This window comes from Schistocerca cancellata, chromosome 2, assembly GCF_023864275.1.
Source record: "Schistocerca cancellata isolate TAMUIC-IGC-003103 chromosome 2, iqSchCanc2.1, whole genome shotgun sequence".
NCBI classification, from domain to species: domain Eukaryota; kingdom Metazoa; phylum Arthropoda; class Insecta; order Orthoptera; family Acrididae; genus Schistocerca; species Schistocerca cancellata.
This window is the reverse complement of record NC_064627.1, coordinates 285,791,038-285,806,414: the sequence shown is the minus strand read 5'-3', so window position 1 is coordinate 285,806,414 and position 15,377 is coordinate 285,791,038. Positions and strand designations below refer to the sequence as shown.

Below are 15,377 nucleotides of genomic sequence, written 5' to 3'. Positions count from 1 at the left end.
CTCCTGACTACACTCAGGTTATCACTTAATCTAAATTCTCGACATGTAACTGACGAGGAACTTCAATACTGCAACGTTCATCGGACCGTTATCTGTTTAAAATGTGTATAAATGATCTACTAGAATGCGTCAGATGCAATTCAAGACTAGTCGCAGACGATTTGATTGTCTCTAACAAAGTTGCAGCGCCAGAGAACAGTAGCGATTTGCAGAAGGACTTGCAACAGGACTGATCGATGTTGCCGGGTCTGGCAGTTGATCCTGAACATAAATAAATGTAGCACTTCGCGCATACACAGGAAAAGAAAGCCACTAACGTACAACTACACTATTGATGAGAAACTGCTAGAAAATGTAGCTACCGTAAAATAACTAGGAGTAACTGTCCAGGGCTATGTTTAGTGGAATGATAGCATAAAACAAACAGAAGATACCATACTGACATTCATAAGAAGCATCTTAGGGAAATATAGGTCGTCCACGAAGGAAATCTTCGACCTATTCTTGAGTATTGTTCATCAATATATGGTCCTTACCAGGTAGGACTGATAGGAGACATGGAGATGATGGAACGGAGAGCTGACCGTTTCGTCGTGGCAGCGTTAAGTCGGGGCGAGAGGGCTACTGGGATGCTAAACAGTTGGCTGACGTTAGAAGAGAGATGTTGTGAATTGCGGAGAAGTTCAGGTAAAAATATAGATAAAGCGCTTTCCGGGAAGACTTGGACGACATATACATCTCGCATGATGACCACGGCGAGAAAATTCGAGAAATTAGAGCTAATTTAGAGGCTTACCGACAACCATTCTTCCTTCGCGCCATTCGCGGTAGCAGAATGTGACTTGGTTAACGGACACATTACTGTTACTTCGCCAGGTTTCTGTTTGAATTCCTGAACAGCGAAGAGGCAACTGCCACAGGAGTACGGAGAGTTAAATAGCGCAACGATTTACCCATTCTTCTTTCCAAGACCACTCCTATTCGTCTACTTGATTCTCAGTTAAAATCGGGACCCCACTTGCCACAGTGTCCACTCAAAGACCGATGAGTCACGCAGCTGCAGACAGCCTGCAGTGGTACTGATTCCCTCACAACGGACCAACGCTCGTGCCGTACATGAAAAAACCTGTCTAACCATTCTGTGATAGAGCAACATATCGGTGTCGAGTTTCATATCGCTGTTGACATTATTATCTTATGAAGCACTTAAAAGCATTCTTTCTGTTTTTCCTTAGGCTCTTGAAGTGAAGGGGGCGCCGGGAAAACTGTACGCTCTTCAGGGAGACGTGGGAAAAGAAGAAAGCATCCTCGCAGCTTTCAAATGGATTAGGGAGAACCTCAAAGGTGTCGACATCCTCATCAACAGCGCCGGTGCCGACTACGACACTGATTTTATATGTATGTATGCAAACGGAAAATCAAATATCTCACATTTTAATGAATTTACGCTTAATTAACGTGTAAATGATCAAAAATGTGAAGGAATGCATTATCGAACGTTCTGGAACATAAAACTGTTGCCGGATCAAGCCTTGAAATCGGGACCTTCGCCTCTCGCGCACAAGTGCTCTACAAACTGTGCTACATAGATTTACCTACGACACCTGATTCTATCTTGGGTATCTAATTAACAAGGCACTTGCCCCAGAAAAGCGAAGGTCCCGAGTTCAAATCTGGGTCGGGCATATAGTTTTAACCCTCCAGGATGTTTCATATTAGCGCACATACAACCACAGAGTGAAAATTCTTTCTCAGCTGATTATCAGCTAGAGTAAAAATTTACTGAAATTACAGCACATCTGTACATTTTGCTGTCAACAAAGAAATTCAGCGAAATACTTCAAGACAAAGCAGCCTAGTCACACTTGCGTAGGTACTGCGACCAGAATTAATGCCTACTGGTCCGGCACTTTGGCTGTGGTGAGTGCAGCCTGAAGGTCCTTCGACCACACGCATATGGCAAATGGTGGGCTACCTTCCTGAGCTGTTATTCCACAAGAACACAATAGATGTTTGATATAATTTACTTGATTAACAGGACAATTTCCTCTATTGTGGTGTTTGACAACTGTGATGACAGTCACATTCTGATACGTGTTTGAAATAAAAGTTGCTGGCGAGTTACAAATTATAAATGGGAGATTGAGCATCCTTAATGATATCTACCAAAGATGGCACAAAGGCCAAAAAGAAGATAGGACTCTGTTAGTTTCAGGAGATTACTGCACGTTGACATCAAACATTGGAGGTGGTCACAGTAATGTGACTGGACCATGTATAAATATCAACTTTTTACCTTGGTTACAGTGTCAATATTTTATGATGTCGTCATAAAATAAAAATAGCGTAAGCAGTTGAATATCCTTTCCTAAAGCCCATTTGTTCCTCAGTAACGATTATTTACCTACAGTCTACGGTGTGTAGCTCTGGTGTACAGCATTTGAGGTGTGTCAGTTAACTTGTTCCCGCGTAGTTTTGTTATAGAGTGACATTACTTTCTCATTTACCCAGAAATGAGGATACTCTGTGCATCTAGCAGAGATTAAAAATATGAAGTAACGTTACCCCCTAGTTAATTACACATTAATTCCATCTGTAACAATTTATTTCCACTTTATGCGACATATATCTGCCGTAAATTCTCCTTTATTAATTTTATTCAGCCATTTTGATTCCCCATACGCTTTCCCTTCAATCACTTGTACGTTTTCATCATGCCGTAAAGAAGTACGCTGATGAACTAAAACGTTATGGCCACTGGCGACAGCGTGACTGAATGCAGCCCCGTGAGGTTGCGAGGATGAAGGAGAGTAGATAAATGGAACAGCGGAGATTGCAGAATCATTCTAGCGACGAGACAGGCCGCAAATGTAGAAACCCAGACTGTGAGGTGGGGCAGGTTGCTACGGCGAGGCGCCTGGGAATGAGCTTCTCGGAAACGGCGGGACGGATCGGCTGCTGGTGTGCTGCTGTCGTGAACCCTGTGGAAGGCGGCTGGAGGACAGCGAAACCACGAGCAGGCGACGGGGTACTGCAGGTTCACGCCTCGTCACAGACAGCGGACGTCGGAGGCTTGCTCGCTCCGAACAGAACAGGCGGCGATTTGCAGAAGATCTGACAACAGAATACAGTGCTGGTCTGGAACAAGTGTTTTGTTATACACCATTCATGGTACATTTCTTAACATGACGCTTCACAGCATACGCCCCATACAGATTCCCATTGACCTAAAGACGTCGTCAGTTTGGACTACAGTGGGCACAGGAACGCCGAGATTCGATCATGGGGGTCTGGAAACGTGACACCTGGCCAGACGATTCGCATTTCTTGTTACACCAGATCGATGGTCATGTCCAGATACGTCATCATCCACGCGTACGTCAACTCGGGACGTATGTAGGTAATCTAAGACAGAGTGACAGCTGGACAACGCAAACGTTATTGCGCATCATCTGCATCTGTTCATGCTTGATACCTTCTTTTACGGCGAAGGCGTTTTCCAGCAGGATAACAGTCCATGTAAAAAGACCAGATTCGTGCTACAATGGTTCGAGGAGCCTAGGAGTGAAGTAAAGTACTGCAAGAGTTATTTAGTGCTATTAAATTTACAATGAGTATTTATACAACACTTAAATAATTGTAATAATAAATGAACAATAATTGTAAAAATAAGTGAACAATTTCAGATGATTTGGGTCTTAAATCAAGGTTTAAACGTAGGGTCCCAGAAACTCCACCTTAAGATACGCGTTACAGAAAAGTTGCCTCGTGAGTTAAGGGCTAATTTTATTACATTTACGCTGTCGAAAATTCTATCAAAAATGTAGATATTGAGTAAAAAATATGGTATCATTCGTATTAACGAAAACGCCTTCATTGTTTACAGTTACAAAGCGAAACTGTAGTTAATATACAGTATAAATTTCATATCGCTGTTCTAAACTGCCTCTAAGGTAACGAATCATGATAAACGTAAAATCAAAGTGGGCTCGACACGTATCAGGTCTCCTCTTAACTTATTTTCTTGATCGATTTCTGTTTAAGCATAAATCTCCATATTATCATCTGTGAAAGGTGAAATGCATTTTTATTACGTGTCTCTTTCTTTGAAACTGCTGCGTCAAAATTGCGCTTTAAGTTATATAACTATATTTAGAAAATTGACTGATGCTCAGTTGTATTGACTTGTACAGCCGGTAAAACAGAACACTGGAGACAGATGTTTGAGGTGAACGAGCTTGGCCTGGCCATCTGCAGCAGGGAGGCGGTCCAGGACATGATGAGGAGGGGCGTCGACGACGGCTTCATCATCCACATCAGCAGGTAGGAGCCAGCGCTAACGTGACGAGGCTCGTAAAGGCGACAACACACACACACACACACACACACACACACACACACACATGTACAAACTTCTGTGAATAATTCGGCAAGTAGGTACTGCAGTTGTGACTGTTGTGGGACTGACTCTAGCAGTGATTCATCTGTCACTCCATCAGTCCTTTACGCCGTTGTTGACGTTTAGACATGTACTATTTCTCTTCTCTTAATGACAGCTCTCTTGGACACTAACGTTTCCCAAAATTCATGGTAGCTACAAATCGAATGTTTACTGACATAGTCACTTCGCACTCTCAATGATTATAAACATTGCTACACACTTTCTTTTCATATGACGTTGACGTAAGTGGCATTATACATTTTGACATACAGTACCGCTGTCAATTACATGGTATGATATTTCACACAAGGAAAAAGATCTTTTTCGACCACATTTATTTATTGACGCCAAATTTAATTGCTTTCGATTTCAGTGCCAAGTGGTTCGATCTTCAGGCTCCTTACACGGATGCAAAACCTGTTCTACGACTCGCTACCCGCACGACGATTACATTAGAAAACGTAGTTACCACGACTTCCTGATCGCTCGAACAACATTTTAGGCCGAGAAGGTCTGCTGTTATTTCCTGGATTTATTCTTCGTTTCCAGGAATTAAAAATACATTGTTTGACAATAGCTAAGAAACAACCTCACTTGCTAAGAAATAACTGTCTGTTCCTACGGCACAACCGACCAATGACAGTAAAAGGAAACGTGGACGTGTTAACTGTATGCGAAGCCTGTGTACGAGCGCTCTGTATGCATTCGACAGTTGTTGTGGAGAAGGTTTCTCGGGAAACGATCAGTGCGACGTTCCGCGGTACGGCAACACCATCTGAGTACTTACGATCGTGAACGAACAGTCGGACAGCTCGAAGCCGGTCAAAGATTTACTATAATAATGGGTATGTCAAAAAGCGTCATCCCGCGATTAAAAAACTGGCCAAATGAGAGAAGGTCTCGCACACTGAACGTTCCGTTCGATCTTAATTATGTATATGGACAGTCCATCAGTTCCGTGAATCGACAATCTCTATCATTTTTGCCTGTTATCGACATTGCTATTGGCAGGATATCTGTGGCAGATATTCGAGAATGTTTGAAATTCAATAATATGGATGTCACCTAAAGTCATGCGACAGGCAGACGACCTTTACTACAATAATCAGTAGTTTTCCGTTCAGGCTTACTGCGTCGCAATTATAAATGTTAGATCAACTACATCTACATTTCTACATTTATACTCCGCAAGCCACCCAACGGTGTGTGGCGGAGGGCACTTTACGTGCCACTGTCATTACCTCCCTTTCCTGTTCCAGTCGCGTATGGTTCGCGGGAAGAACGACTGTCTGAAAGCCTCTGTGCGCGCTCTAATCTCTCTAATTTTACATTCGTGATCTCCTCGGGAGGTATAAGTAGGGGCAAGCAATATATTCGATACCTCATCCAGAAACGCACCCTCTCAAAACCTGGCGAGCAAGCTACACCGCGATGCAGAGCGCCTCTCTTGCAGAGTCCGCCACTTGAGTTTGTTAAACATCTCCGTAACGCTATCACGATTACCAAATAACCCTGTGACGAAACGCGCCGCTCTTCTTTGAATCTTCTCTATCTCCTCCGTCAACCCGATCTGGTACGGATCCCACACTGATGAGCAATACTCAAGTATAGGTCGAACGAGTGTTTTGTAAGCCACCTCCTTTGTTGATGGACTACATTTTCTAAGGACTCTCCCAATGAATCTCAACCTGGTACCCGCCTTACCAACAATTAATTTTATATGATCATTCCACTTCAAATCGTTCCGCACGCATACTCCCAGATATTTTACACAAGTAACTGCTACCAGTGTTTGTTCCGCTATCATATAATCATACAATAAAGGATCCTTCTTTCTATGTATTCGCAATACATTACATTTGTCTATGTTAAGGGTCAGTTGCCACTCCCTGCACCAAGTGCCTATCCGCTGCAGATCTTCCTGCATTTCGCTACAATTTTCTAATGCTGCAACTTCTCTGTATACTACAGCATCATCCGCGAAAAGCCGCATGGAACTTCCGACACTATCTACTAGGTCATTTATATATATTGTGAAAAGCAATGGTCCCATAACACTCCCCTGTGGCACACCAGAGGTTACTTTAACGTCTGTAGACGTCTCTCCGTTGATAACAACATGCTGTGTTCTGTTTGCTAAAAACTCTTCAATCCAGCCACACAGCTGGTCTGATATTCCGTAGGCTCTTACTTTGTTTATCAGGCGACAGTGCGGAACTGTATCGAACGCCTTCCGGAAGTCAAGAAAGTCGGGCTAGGAATGACTTTACTGCATTTATCCATCATCAGATATTCTGTAGCGATTAGTGCCCGTAGATATAGCGTTTCAAATTGTATGTGGAATAAAATATTCGCAGAGTAGCCAGAAATCGTCAAAAATGGACAAGGTCCTAGGGACCATGGGATCCTTGAGAGTTTACCTACAATTTTGGGTTTGGGTGAGCCCCTCGTTCAACCATAATACACCGCAAATCTCTCGAACCAATAACTTTGACCGGTGACTGTGTTAAAGGAGAGATGATACACAAAATTAGGGTCAAACATCAGTGACATCCAAGTGTTGCAGAATATGAGAGCATATTTAGCTCATCATTGTGTTTTCTGTGTCACAATTATCTATGAAGTTTTCGATCATTTGGCTTAAAAAATAAGGGAAATGACAGTCATTTTGCTTAAAAAATAAGGGAAATGACAGTCAGTCTTCCTTCTTCTTCCTCGAGCCTCACTGTTAGAATGGTATGTCATTCTGGTATCATGATTTCTGTTTTAAGTCATTTACAACATTATTTTGATAGATGAGTGCACTATCCTGTCATTTCCTTAAAATGATATATTTCGTATAATTTTTGGCATTTTAAATTAGTTGGGGGGGGGGGGGGTGCAGTCAGTTTGGTGACGCAATAATCACTCGCCATAAGCGCGTTATCGTTTTCACATTTCGACATTTGTTTGTTGAACCTGCAGTCTAAATGTAATTATTATTATTATTATTATTATTATTATTATTATTATTATTACTCCTACTACTGTAGAGACTACTGCTTTGCATTGACAACCATGAAATGGTCTTGTGGTGAGGACTTTTGGGCCTATAGCAAAACCCGCGTGAGTAAAGAAATAATATTTTGCAAATTCATTTTATACCTCAAAAACAATGTAAGCTTCAATACCTTCTTCCTAATTTTTATAACAGTACATTTTGATTTCTTGTTGGCAATGTGATTTGTATTTCCATCTTTAGCATTGTACCTTCTTATTTAAAACTAATATCACAAAAATCCGCACTGGAGGGAGAGGATACATTAAAGTTCTGAGATCAAACGTTACGAGGTATCAAGAACAGAATGACTTCCTCCGTTCTAATCACCATGGACTCCGGAACATCGGTCATGAGAACCCAGCTCGCACTTTGGTCATACGACATCGCGGAAACCAAGGATCGAGATGACGAGAGGGATGCTGTTTTTATTGTCTTCTGGAATGTATTTCACTTTGTATGACACCAACGCTTATTAAAGGAAGGACGATAATATGGAGTATCGAAAGGCATTTGTGTTTGGGTTTATAATATTTAGGTAAGGAGGTTCAACATGTTGGGTAGAGAGTCATCGACAGATTTCAGTAACTTCAGACCTGCCCAGAATAGTGTATTAAGATACTTGCTATTCGTGTTATTTATTGATGATCTGGGAGACGTTATGATAAACAAGTACTTTCTGCAGATGAGGTAGTTATCTGCAATGATGTACTATCTGAAAAGGAACTGCAGAAATGTCTAGACAGATATCGATAAGATATCAAAGAAATGTCATGAATGGTTACTTGCCTTAAATATTCAAAAATATGAAACTGTGGGCTTTATAAAACGCAAAATCAAAGTATCCTACGAGTACAATTACTACGAGTCACAGCTGGAAATGTCAACTCATACAAATAGTTTGACGTAGCAATTTGTCACGATATGAAGAGTAGCAGATAAAGCACGTGGCAGACTTCGGTTTCTTGGTAGGACGATGAAGCAACGGAATTGTTAGGCACTTGAAGACAGACACAAACTATCCCGCGAAAGCCTGTCTACAACATTTCAAGAGCCAGTGTTGAGGAGTCTAGGGATACATTAACACCCTCGACGTATTGTTCTCTTAGGGACTGCTAGGACAAGGTTCAATTAATTACAGCTCGTGTAGAGACAGTTTAGTAGTCAATCTTGCCGTCCGCAGAAAGGGAACTTGATACGGAGCAACCTGAGCTTCGGCGACGCTGTATGAGTGACTCTCTTTTCCAGCATTTCAGCCCATGAACCGACGCTGAGTGACGGCCTCGGGATGCACTCAGCCAACAAATCAGCTGTGAGGGTCATGGCGGAAGGACTCAGGAAGGACCTCGTCGCCAGAAAGAGCAACATTCGTGTTGGGGTAAGACAACATATCTCATCCTGTCAGTGACATATACGTATGTAGGAATCCTTTGATTAATGTGTTGTTACTGTGGTTTTCAGTCCGAGGATTGGTTCTGTGCAGTTATCCACACTAAGCTATCCTGAGCACTTCTCTGAATAACTACTGCAACCAGCATCCATTTGAGGACTATTGTTGCAATCAATCTTTGTTCTCCTTCTACAATTTTTACCAACACACACTTTCCTCCATAATGCGTTTGAGGATGTTTCTGACCAATCATTCCGTTCTTTTAGTCAACCTGTCATACATTTCGTTTTTCCCCAATTCGAAGGACTGGTTACTTCCTTATTAGTTATCAAATCCATCCATCTAATTTTCAACATACTACCGTACCATCACATCTTAAAAGCGTCGTTCTTACTGTTTAATATACACGTATCGCTTCCATTAAGAGCCATATTCCAGAAACGCCTTCCTTACTTTTGGCAAATCCGCATTTTGCATCCTCTCTACTTCGGCAATCGTCATCATTTCGGGGCTCAAATAACAAAACTCATCTACTGCTTTCAGTGTCTCATTTCCTAACCCAATTCCTTCAACATCGCCTGATATAATTTGACAACATTAAATGTCTTTGTTTTAATTTTCCGCACTATTTCTGACAGAATTACGATCTCATCGCCAAACGTCGAAGTTTTTATTCATTTACTCTGAAGTTTGGCTTCATTTCTTTCACAGACCCTTTTTAACTTCTACTTCCTTTTCGTGTCCTTCCGCTCTTATAACTGCAGTCTGTAAAGTTGTAAATAATCTTTATAAAGTTGTAAATAATCTTTTGCTACTTGTATTTTATCCCTACTACACTCAGTGTTTCAAATAGTGGATTCCAGTAAATATTGTCAAAATAGTTGCCTAATTCTATGAATGCTATATGAGAAGACTTGTCTTTCTTCAGGCTATCTTGTAGGATATGTCGTAGGGTCATTACTACCACGCGTGTTACTTCATCTTTCCGTAACTCAATCTGACCTTCCACGACGGTGGCGTTTACCAGGTTTTCCATTCTCCCACAAATAATTTGGACCCGCATTTTGCAACTATGACTTATTGAACTGATGGTTCGGTAATCTTTGCTGCTGTCAGTTACTGCTTTCTTTGGCTTTGGAATCATTGCATTATTCTGGAAGGCTGAGGGTATTCCGCCTGCCTCATACGTCTATGTCTACCATACTAGGTGGAATAGTTTTGTTATATTCTCCCAAAGATCTCATTAATTATTATGAGGGAGAATTTTCTTCCCCAGGTGCCTTGTTTTGACTTCGGTCTTTCAATTCTCGGTTCAATTATTCTCACAATGTGGCATTACCCGCGTCATCTTCATCTACTTTCTTTTCCCTTTCTACAATATTCTCTTCAAGTTCGTCTCCCTTAGGCAACCCAGCTATATATTTCAGCCTTCCGTTCTTTGCTTAGTAATGGCTTGCCGTCTTAATTCTTGATATACATACAGCTGCTTCTCTTTTCTCCAAAGGTCTCTTTAATTTTCCAACAGGAGGCATACATATTTCCCATAGTTATGCATGCTACTACAGCTTTTCATTTCTCCTCCAGCCATTCTTGCTTTGCCATACTGCACTTCATGTCACGCTTATTTTTTTAGAATTCCGTATCCCTTTTGTCTGTTTCATTTTCTGTATTTTTATATTTTCTCCTTCTGTGTTATGCAAGAAGTTCGAACTGGGACTTACCCTTTAGCTGTATGATTCTCTGCTGCCGTCACTATTTCATGTATGTGTGCTACTCATTCATCTTCCTTTCCCTTGTTTCAGTCGATTGTCGCCTAATGCTACCTTTGAAACTCTCAACACGCACTGGTTCTTTTCATTATGCAGGCCCTTCTCTTTAATTTCCCACCTTTGTGTAATTTATTATTTTATTCTGGAATTCATGGCCAATAAATTAAGGTCGTAAGCCACAAACACATGTAGTTTCAAAATATCTGTCTTATCATTACATATCCTGTACTCTATAGTCAAGTAATATATCGGATGTAAAATAAACACAATAACACAATTTTGAAAATTGGAAGTTTTGCAGACGGCTTTACAATCGAACAATGACAAATATATTTTTAAAGTAGTAGACAAGTATATATGTAACAAAACTGTGTGCTCTATCGAGACTCTAAGCCACATATTTACGTTCCCATGGGAAAGGCGACTTCGAGTCTCCGTCTCAGATTTAATTTTGTAAAAATCACTAAGCATAGATATTACTCTGATTTAGAAGAAAAGTTCTCAGTTCAAGTATACGTGCGTTTAGTAAGAAGGTACATTTCCAACGGTAGGTATAATAACAAACCTTACTGTTGCCCTGAGACCAAATTACGTTGGCTCGAATTTTAAAAAAATTGCAATATTTGTAACAACAAATAACAAAATTCCTACATATACAAAACAGAATTACAAACATCATCTTATCACTGTACAGATACGGAAAACTAAGAATTAATTCCTCTGTTGCAGCAAATTTCTCCAGGGGTCGTGTTAACCAATGCGATGAACCAGTCTGAAAGGTGGGCACAGACTTTCAAGTCAATGCCTTACTTGGAAGCGGAAGATATAGCAAAAGCCGTGGTCTATATGCTTTCCCAGCACCCAAGAGTTCAGGTAAGTTTTCTTCTTCTACCGCAAGTTACCTTATTCCAGGGATGTTCGAAAATTTTCATTTAAATTTTTATTAATAGTGCAGGTATGTGTAGTTTAAAGATTACTTAGAAAACAGGTAGCTACGGAGATGGTAATCGTCCACAACTGCAAATATATTTACCCAACATGTAAACGAATTCAGTGTCTGCCAAGGGAAATCGACAGTGATTTATCGACAACAGTGTGAGAAGAGGCGACACATTCTCTTGCCACTTCAGTTTTATACCAGATTATGAGCGACTGCGAGATGGCCGGCGCCCTTTTAACTCCCCATACCTCTCCTTCATGGAAACTCCCTGAATCTACATCGCTTGATGTGTTGAACATTCAACAGCCTGATTCACAACTTTTAATGCACATATGATACCTAAAATATGACTGCGCCATTAGCTGTGGACTAAAATTCTAAGGAGGACTGAAACCTTACACTTTATTTTACGTACATTTGTTCACCCAAAATTTAAAGCTATAAATGCAATGTTTTGTTGCAGTGTTAAAAATCAGTTCATAACCTCTTTGCTGTAACTTACTATGGTAAATATATGTATATGACGCCATCTTCTTATGGGATTTTTCCTCCTCTTTCCTTTGCACTACTTACAATTATGATATGTATAAGCGTTTCTAGCTTACGGGTGAAACTATGCAAATTAATAAACAGCAAATTAAAAAAATACGTATCTTACGGACTAAATGTTGGACGTAGTGTGTCATTATGTCTACCAATACATACCATCTTGCTAATGGTGTATATATCTTGCATTAAATTATCAGCAGATTTCAATTAAACTTCAATTAAAAAGTGTCTCACAACTTCATCAATTATGATATGTTACATGTGCGTAGTTCGATGGAGTTGCAATAAGAGCCACAATCATTAACAACTTCTATGATATGCTGAAGTTCAGGTACATAATTCTTCTCGGAGCTGTATTTTCTCATATATATTAATCACAAATCTTGGTTGCGTACTGCCAGAATCACTTTGATCTCCTCTTTAATTTGACGTGGAGTAAGTCAGTGTTAGTCAACCTGGTGCCTGCTGCCCGCTAGTGGTCGTTCTAGCATTCGTGGTGGGCAGTAGGCGGAATGGCTGTCAAAAGCATTTTCGTTAGGTTTCCACAAAAATTTCACATAAAGTAATTGGTAAGTAATAATAATTTTGCGGTTTTACTTGCCGTAACTACGGCTCATAATTTTCATGAAGTAACGTTACTTCCCTATTTTATAAATCACCATTACTGTGCGGCCGGTGGGCAGTTGCTGTTAGAGATACGAAAGTGGGAAGTAACTTAAAAAAGGATGACCACTCCTTCTCGAAGTCAATGAAAGAAACACGCGCTATGGAAACCGAATTATTAGCATGTTCTGTAATGTTCTTCCCTACTTCTCTTAACTAATGTGTTCAACTTGTTTCAGGTTCACGACATCATTATCCGACCAACAGGAGAATTTTACGGGTGATTTTGCACTGAATGTTGCCATCAGTCTATTGTAATTTCTAAGGTTAATAAAACATGTATTTTAAAACTGCATGTATGCTAATTCCTTAATATACATATGCCGTGAAAGCTGCCAAAGATACCCTTCATCCTCTCAGGCGTATTACGCAATATGAAGTCCTTTCCTAGATCAATGTGTTCTGCTATCTTCCCAAGGCAATGAGTACTACAGTCATGCTGATGGCCAATGTGTGGTCCTTTTATAATTTCTGGAGTGGAATGAAGCTAACCATGTGTGTCCTAGTGCCTTTCCTAAACAGTGACCAACACCACGACGAGCTGCAGTCTGAGAAATGTACGTTTGAGATATCTGGCAGCTGCTGAACGTTACTCAGAGGAAATAATGGAGCTAACGTGTAATGGGCTGAACCTCTCACACAGCATCCCCTCGTGAAGTAATAACCACATAAATATTCTATATGTTATTTGAGCTAATAAAACATCTAACCACCATCAAAACATTATCAGGCAAATATATCCAATCACGAACATCCACTTCAGGACAGTACAGCCTTAGCAAAGTGTAACTCAAACAGGGTAAGTTCAGTATATGTTTCCTGATATAAATGAGATTGGTAATACATAGACAAAATAACCGTCGAGACAGCACTGAACATACTTGACTAAAGAATGTTAAATAAATAACTGAAATGTACAGAAACCTCCGCTTCAACTGATGATTGCATACGACTGCGAGAAGTAATTCTCAGCACTTGGCATTCCAAAAACTTCTACAGTTGTTCACTTACGATTTTGTTTTACTCTATGGTTAGTTACAAATGATATATTCTCTCGAACTTGATAGCTCTTTAACCCTTTGATTCTGCTTCATCTTGAGTAGCTGTAAAGTTCACAAATGATGACACAACTCAGCATTACATAGCCTCCATGTGGCTGCAACAAAGTCTGCGATGCTAACACAAAATAGACTATCTACCAACAAAGCTTTAAACAGCAGATAAAATTCAGCATGTTGGAGTTCTATGCTGCCAATACATCATTCGATATTATGAAAATCTTAATAACTTAGTACACACATAAATAATATTGGCAATAAACAAATGCATCACAGCACACACACGTGGAGAGTGTCATTGATTGCTAAGTGAGAGTGTCTCTGACCTGTGCCTCAAGGAAACAAAACTTTTAACTTTGCTGATGAAATGTTTGTCAGAGGAAAAACAATTTCAAACGACTTCATTTTTAGAATGTTAGTTCCCAATATTAAGGAGATATAACGTTAGAGACATTCAGGATACCTGGCCAAACTACCAGCACAATTTGTGATTCTCCTGCCATGGAAACATTGCGTTAGCATGATGGAGACACCAGGAAGTGAAAGATTGACAGGCTAGAGCAACTGACTGTGACGTGTGTCCCAACACACATTACGCTCTGTGTAAGAGCTTGGAATCATATGCTAATGAAATGGTTAGCAAAGAAAACGTTAAGTTAGCTGACGAAATTATCCAGCACATTCGTATTGACTATGACATGGGAACCCAAAGAGGAAATACTATTTTATGAGATCGGTTAATGAGCTACTGCAGAGACTGTGTGATGAGCTGTTTGCTGACAGTATTTCCACAGCGTAAAAATATTACGATCGCAAACAGTATTTGACAGCAAATTCTGAATACTTGCTGTTGATTCGTAACACAGACTGGACTGGACGCATTTGTTTCACACTTTTAAAATTAAACGAGGGCACATCGCGTTTCTTACAGTTTGCGGTATGTTCCGCACATTGCAAGTAGTCAATGTAAACATACACACACTGAAAAAAGCATTCCAGCTGCGTATGAGGTAGTGCACTCCCATTCCTGAAAGCAGACCAGTGAAAAGAAAATCCTCATGCATGTATTTACATTAGATTATTAACGTATGTGTATGTGTAAGATCATAGGTCGTCGTGATCAGGTAACATAATTGTGTATCGACTGTTCAAGCTCTCAGTGTCATTGTTCAACGCAACGAACGCTTTAAATGTCAGTGAGCACAAACGAGATATTGTGAGGATGACGAAAGAATGTAAGTTCAGCCGGGTACAAATATTCGTAATTTCTCGATACTATAGCAATAAAGTGACATTATCTACCAATGAGTCGCTTCATCTGTGCAGCAATCCGATGCTTATCGCAGCAATAATCAGCAGAATTATTCAGAATGCTGCAGTATTATTAGATGAGCGTATAAACGTTTAAAATATGTAATAATGCAAATGACAGTCGATGTATGCATTTGCAACAAAATAACATTTATCATTTTATGCAGTCCATGCAATCCAGTGTGCTGTTGATGAATGCATCATCTGGCAGCTACACAT

General features: G+C 40.3%; 1 protein-coding gene across 1 annotated transcript in view; it reads left to right on the top strand.

Moving 5' to 3' along the window:
- Positions 1-13,013, top strand: part of LOC126153295 (dehydrogenase/reductase SDR family member 11-like) — a 55,403-nt gene extending 42,390 nt beyond the window's left edge. The window contains exons 3-7 of the mRNA XM_049916062.1: positions 1,236-1,398; positions 4,194-4,323; positions 8,727-8,856; positions 11,367-11,510; positions 12,969-13,013. Coding sequence (XP_049772019.1) covers positions 1,236-1,398; positions 4,194-4,323; positions 8,727-8,856; positions 11,367-11,510; positions 12,969-13,013 — 612 coding nt within the window. The remainder of the gene's footprint in view (positions 1-1,235; positions 1,399-4,193; positions 4,324-8,726; positions 8,857-11,366; positions 11,511-12,968) is intronic.
- Positions 13,014-15,377: the final 2,364 nt, after the last annotated feature.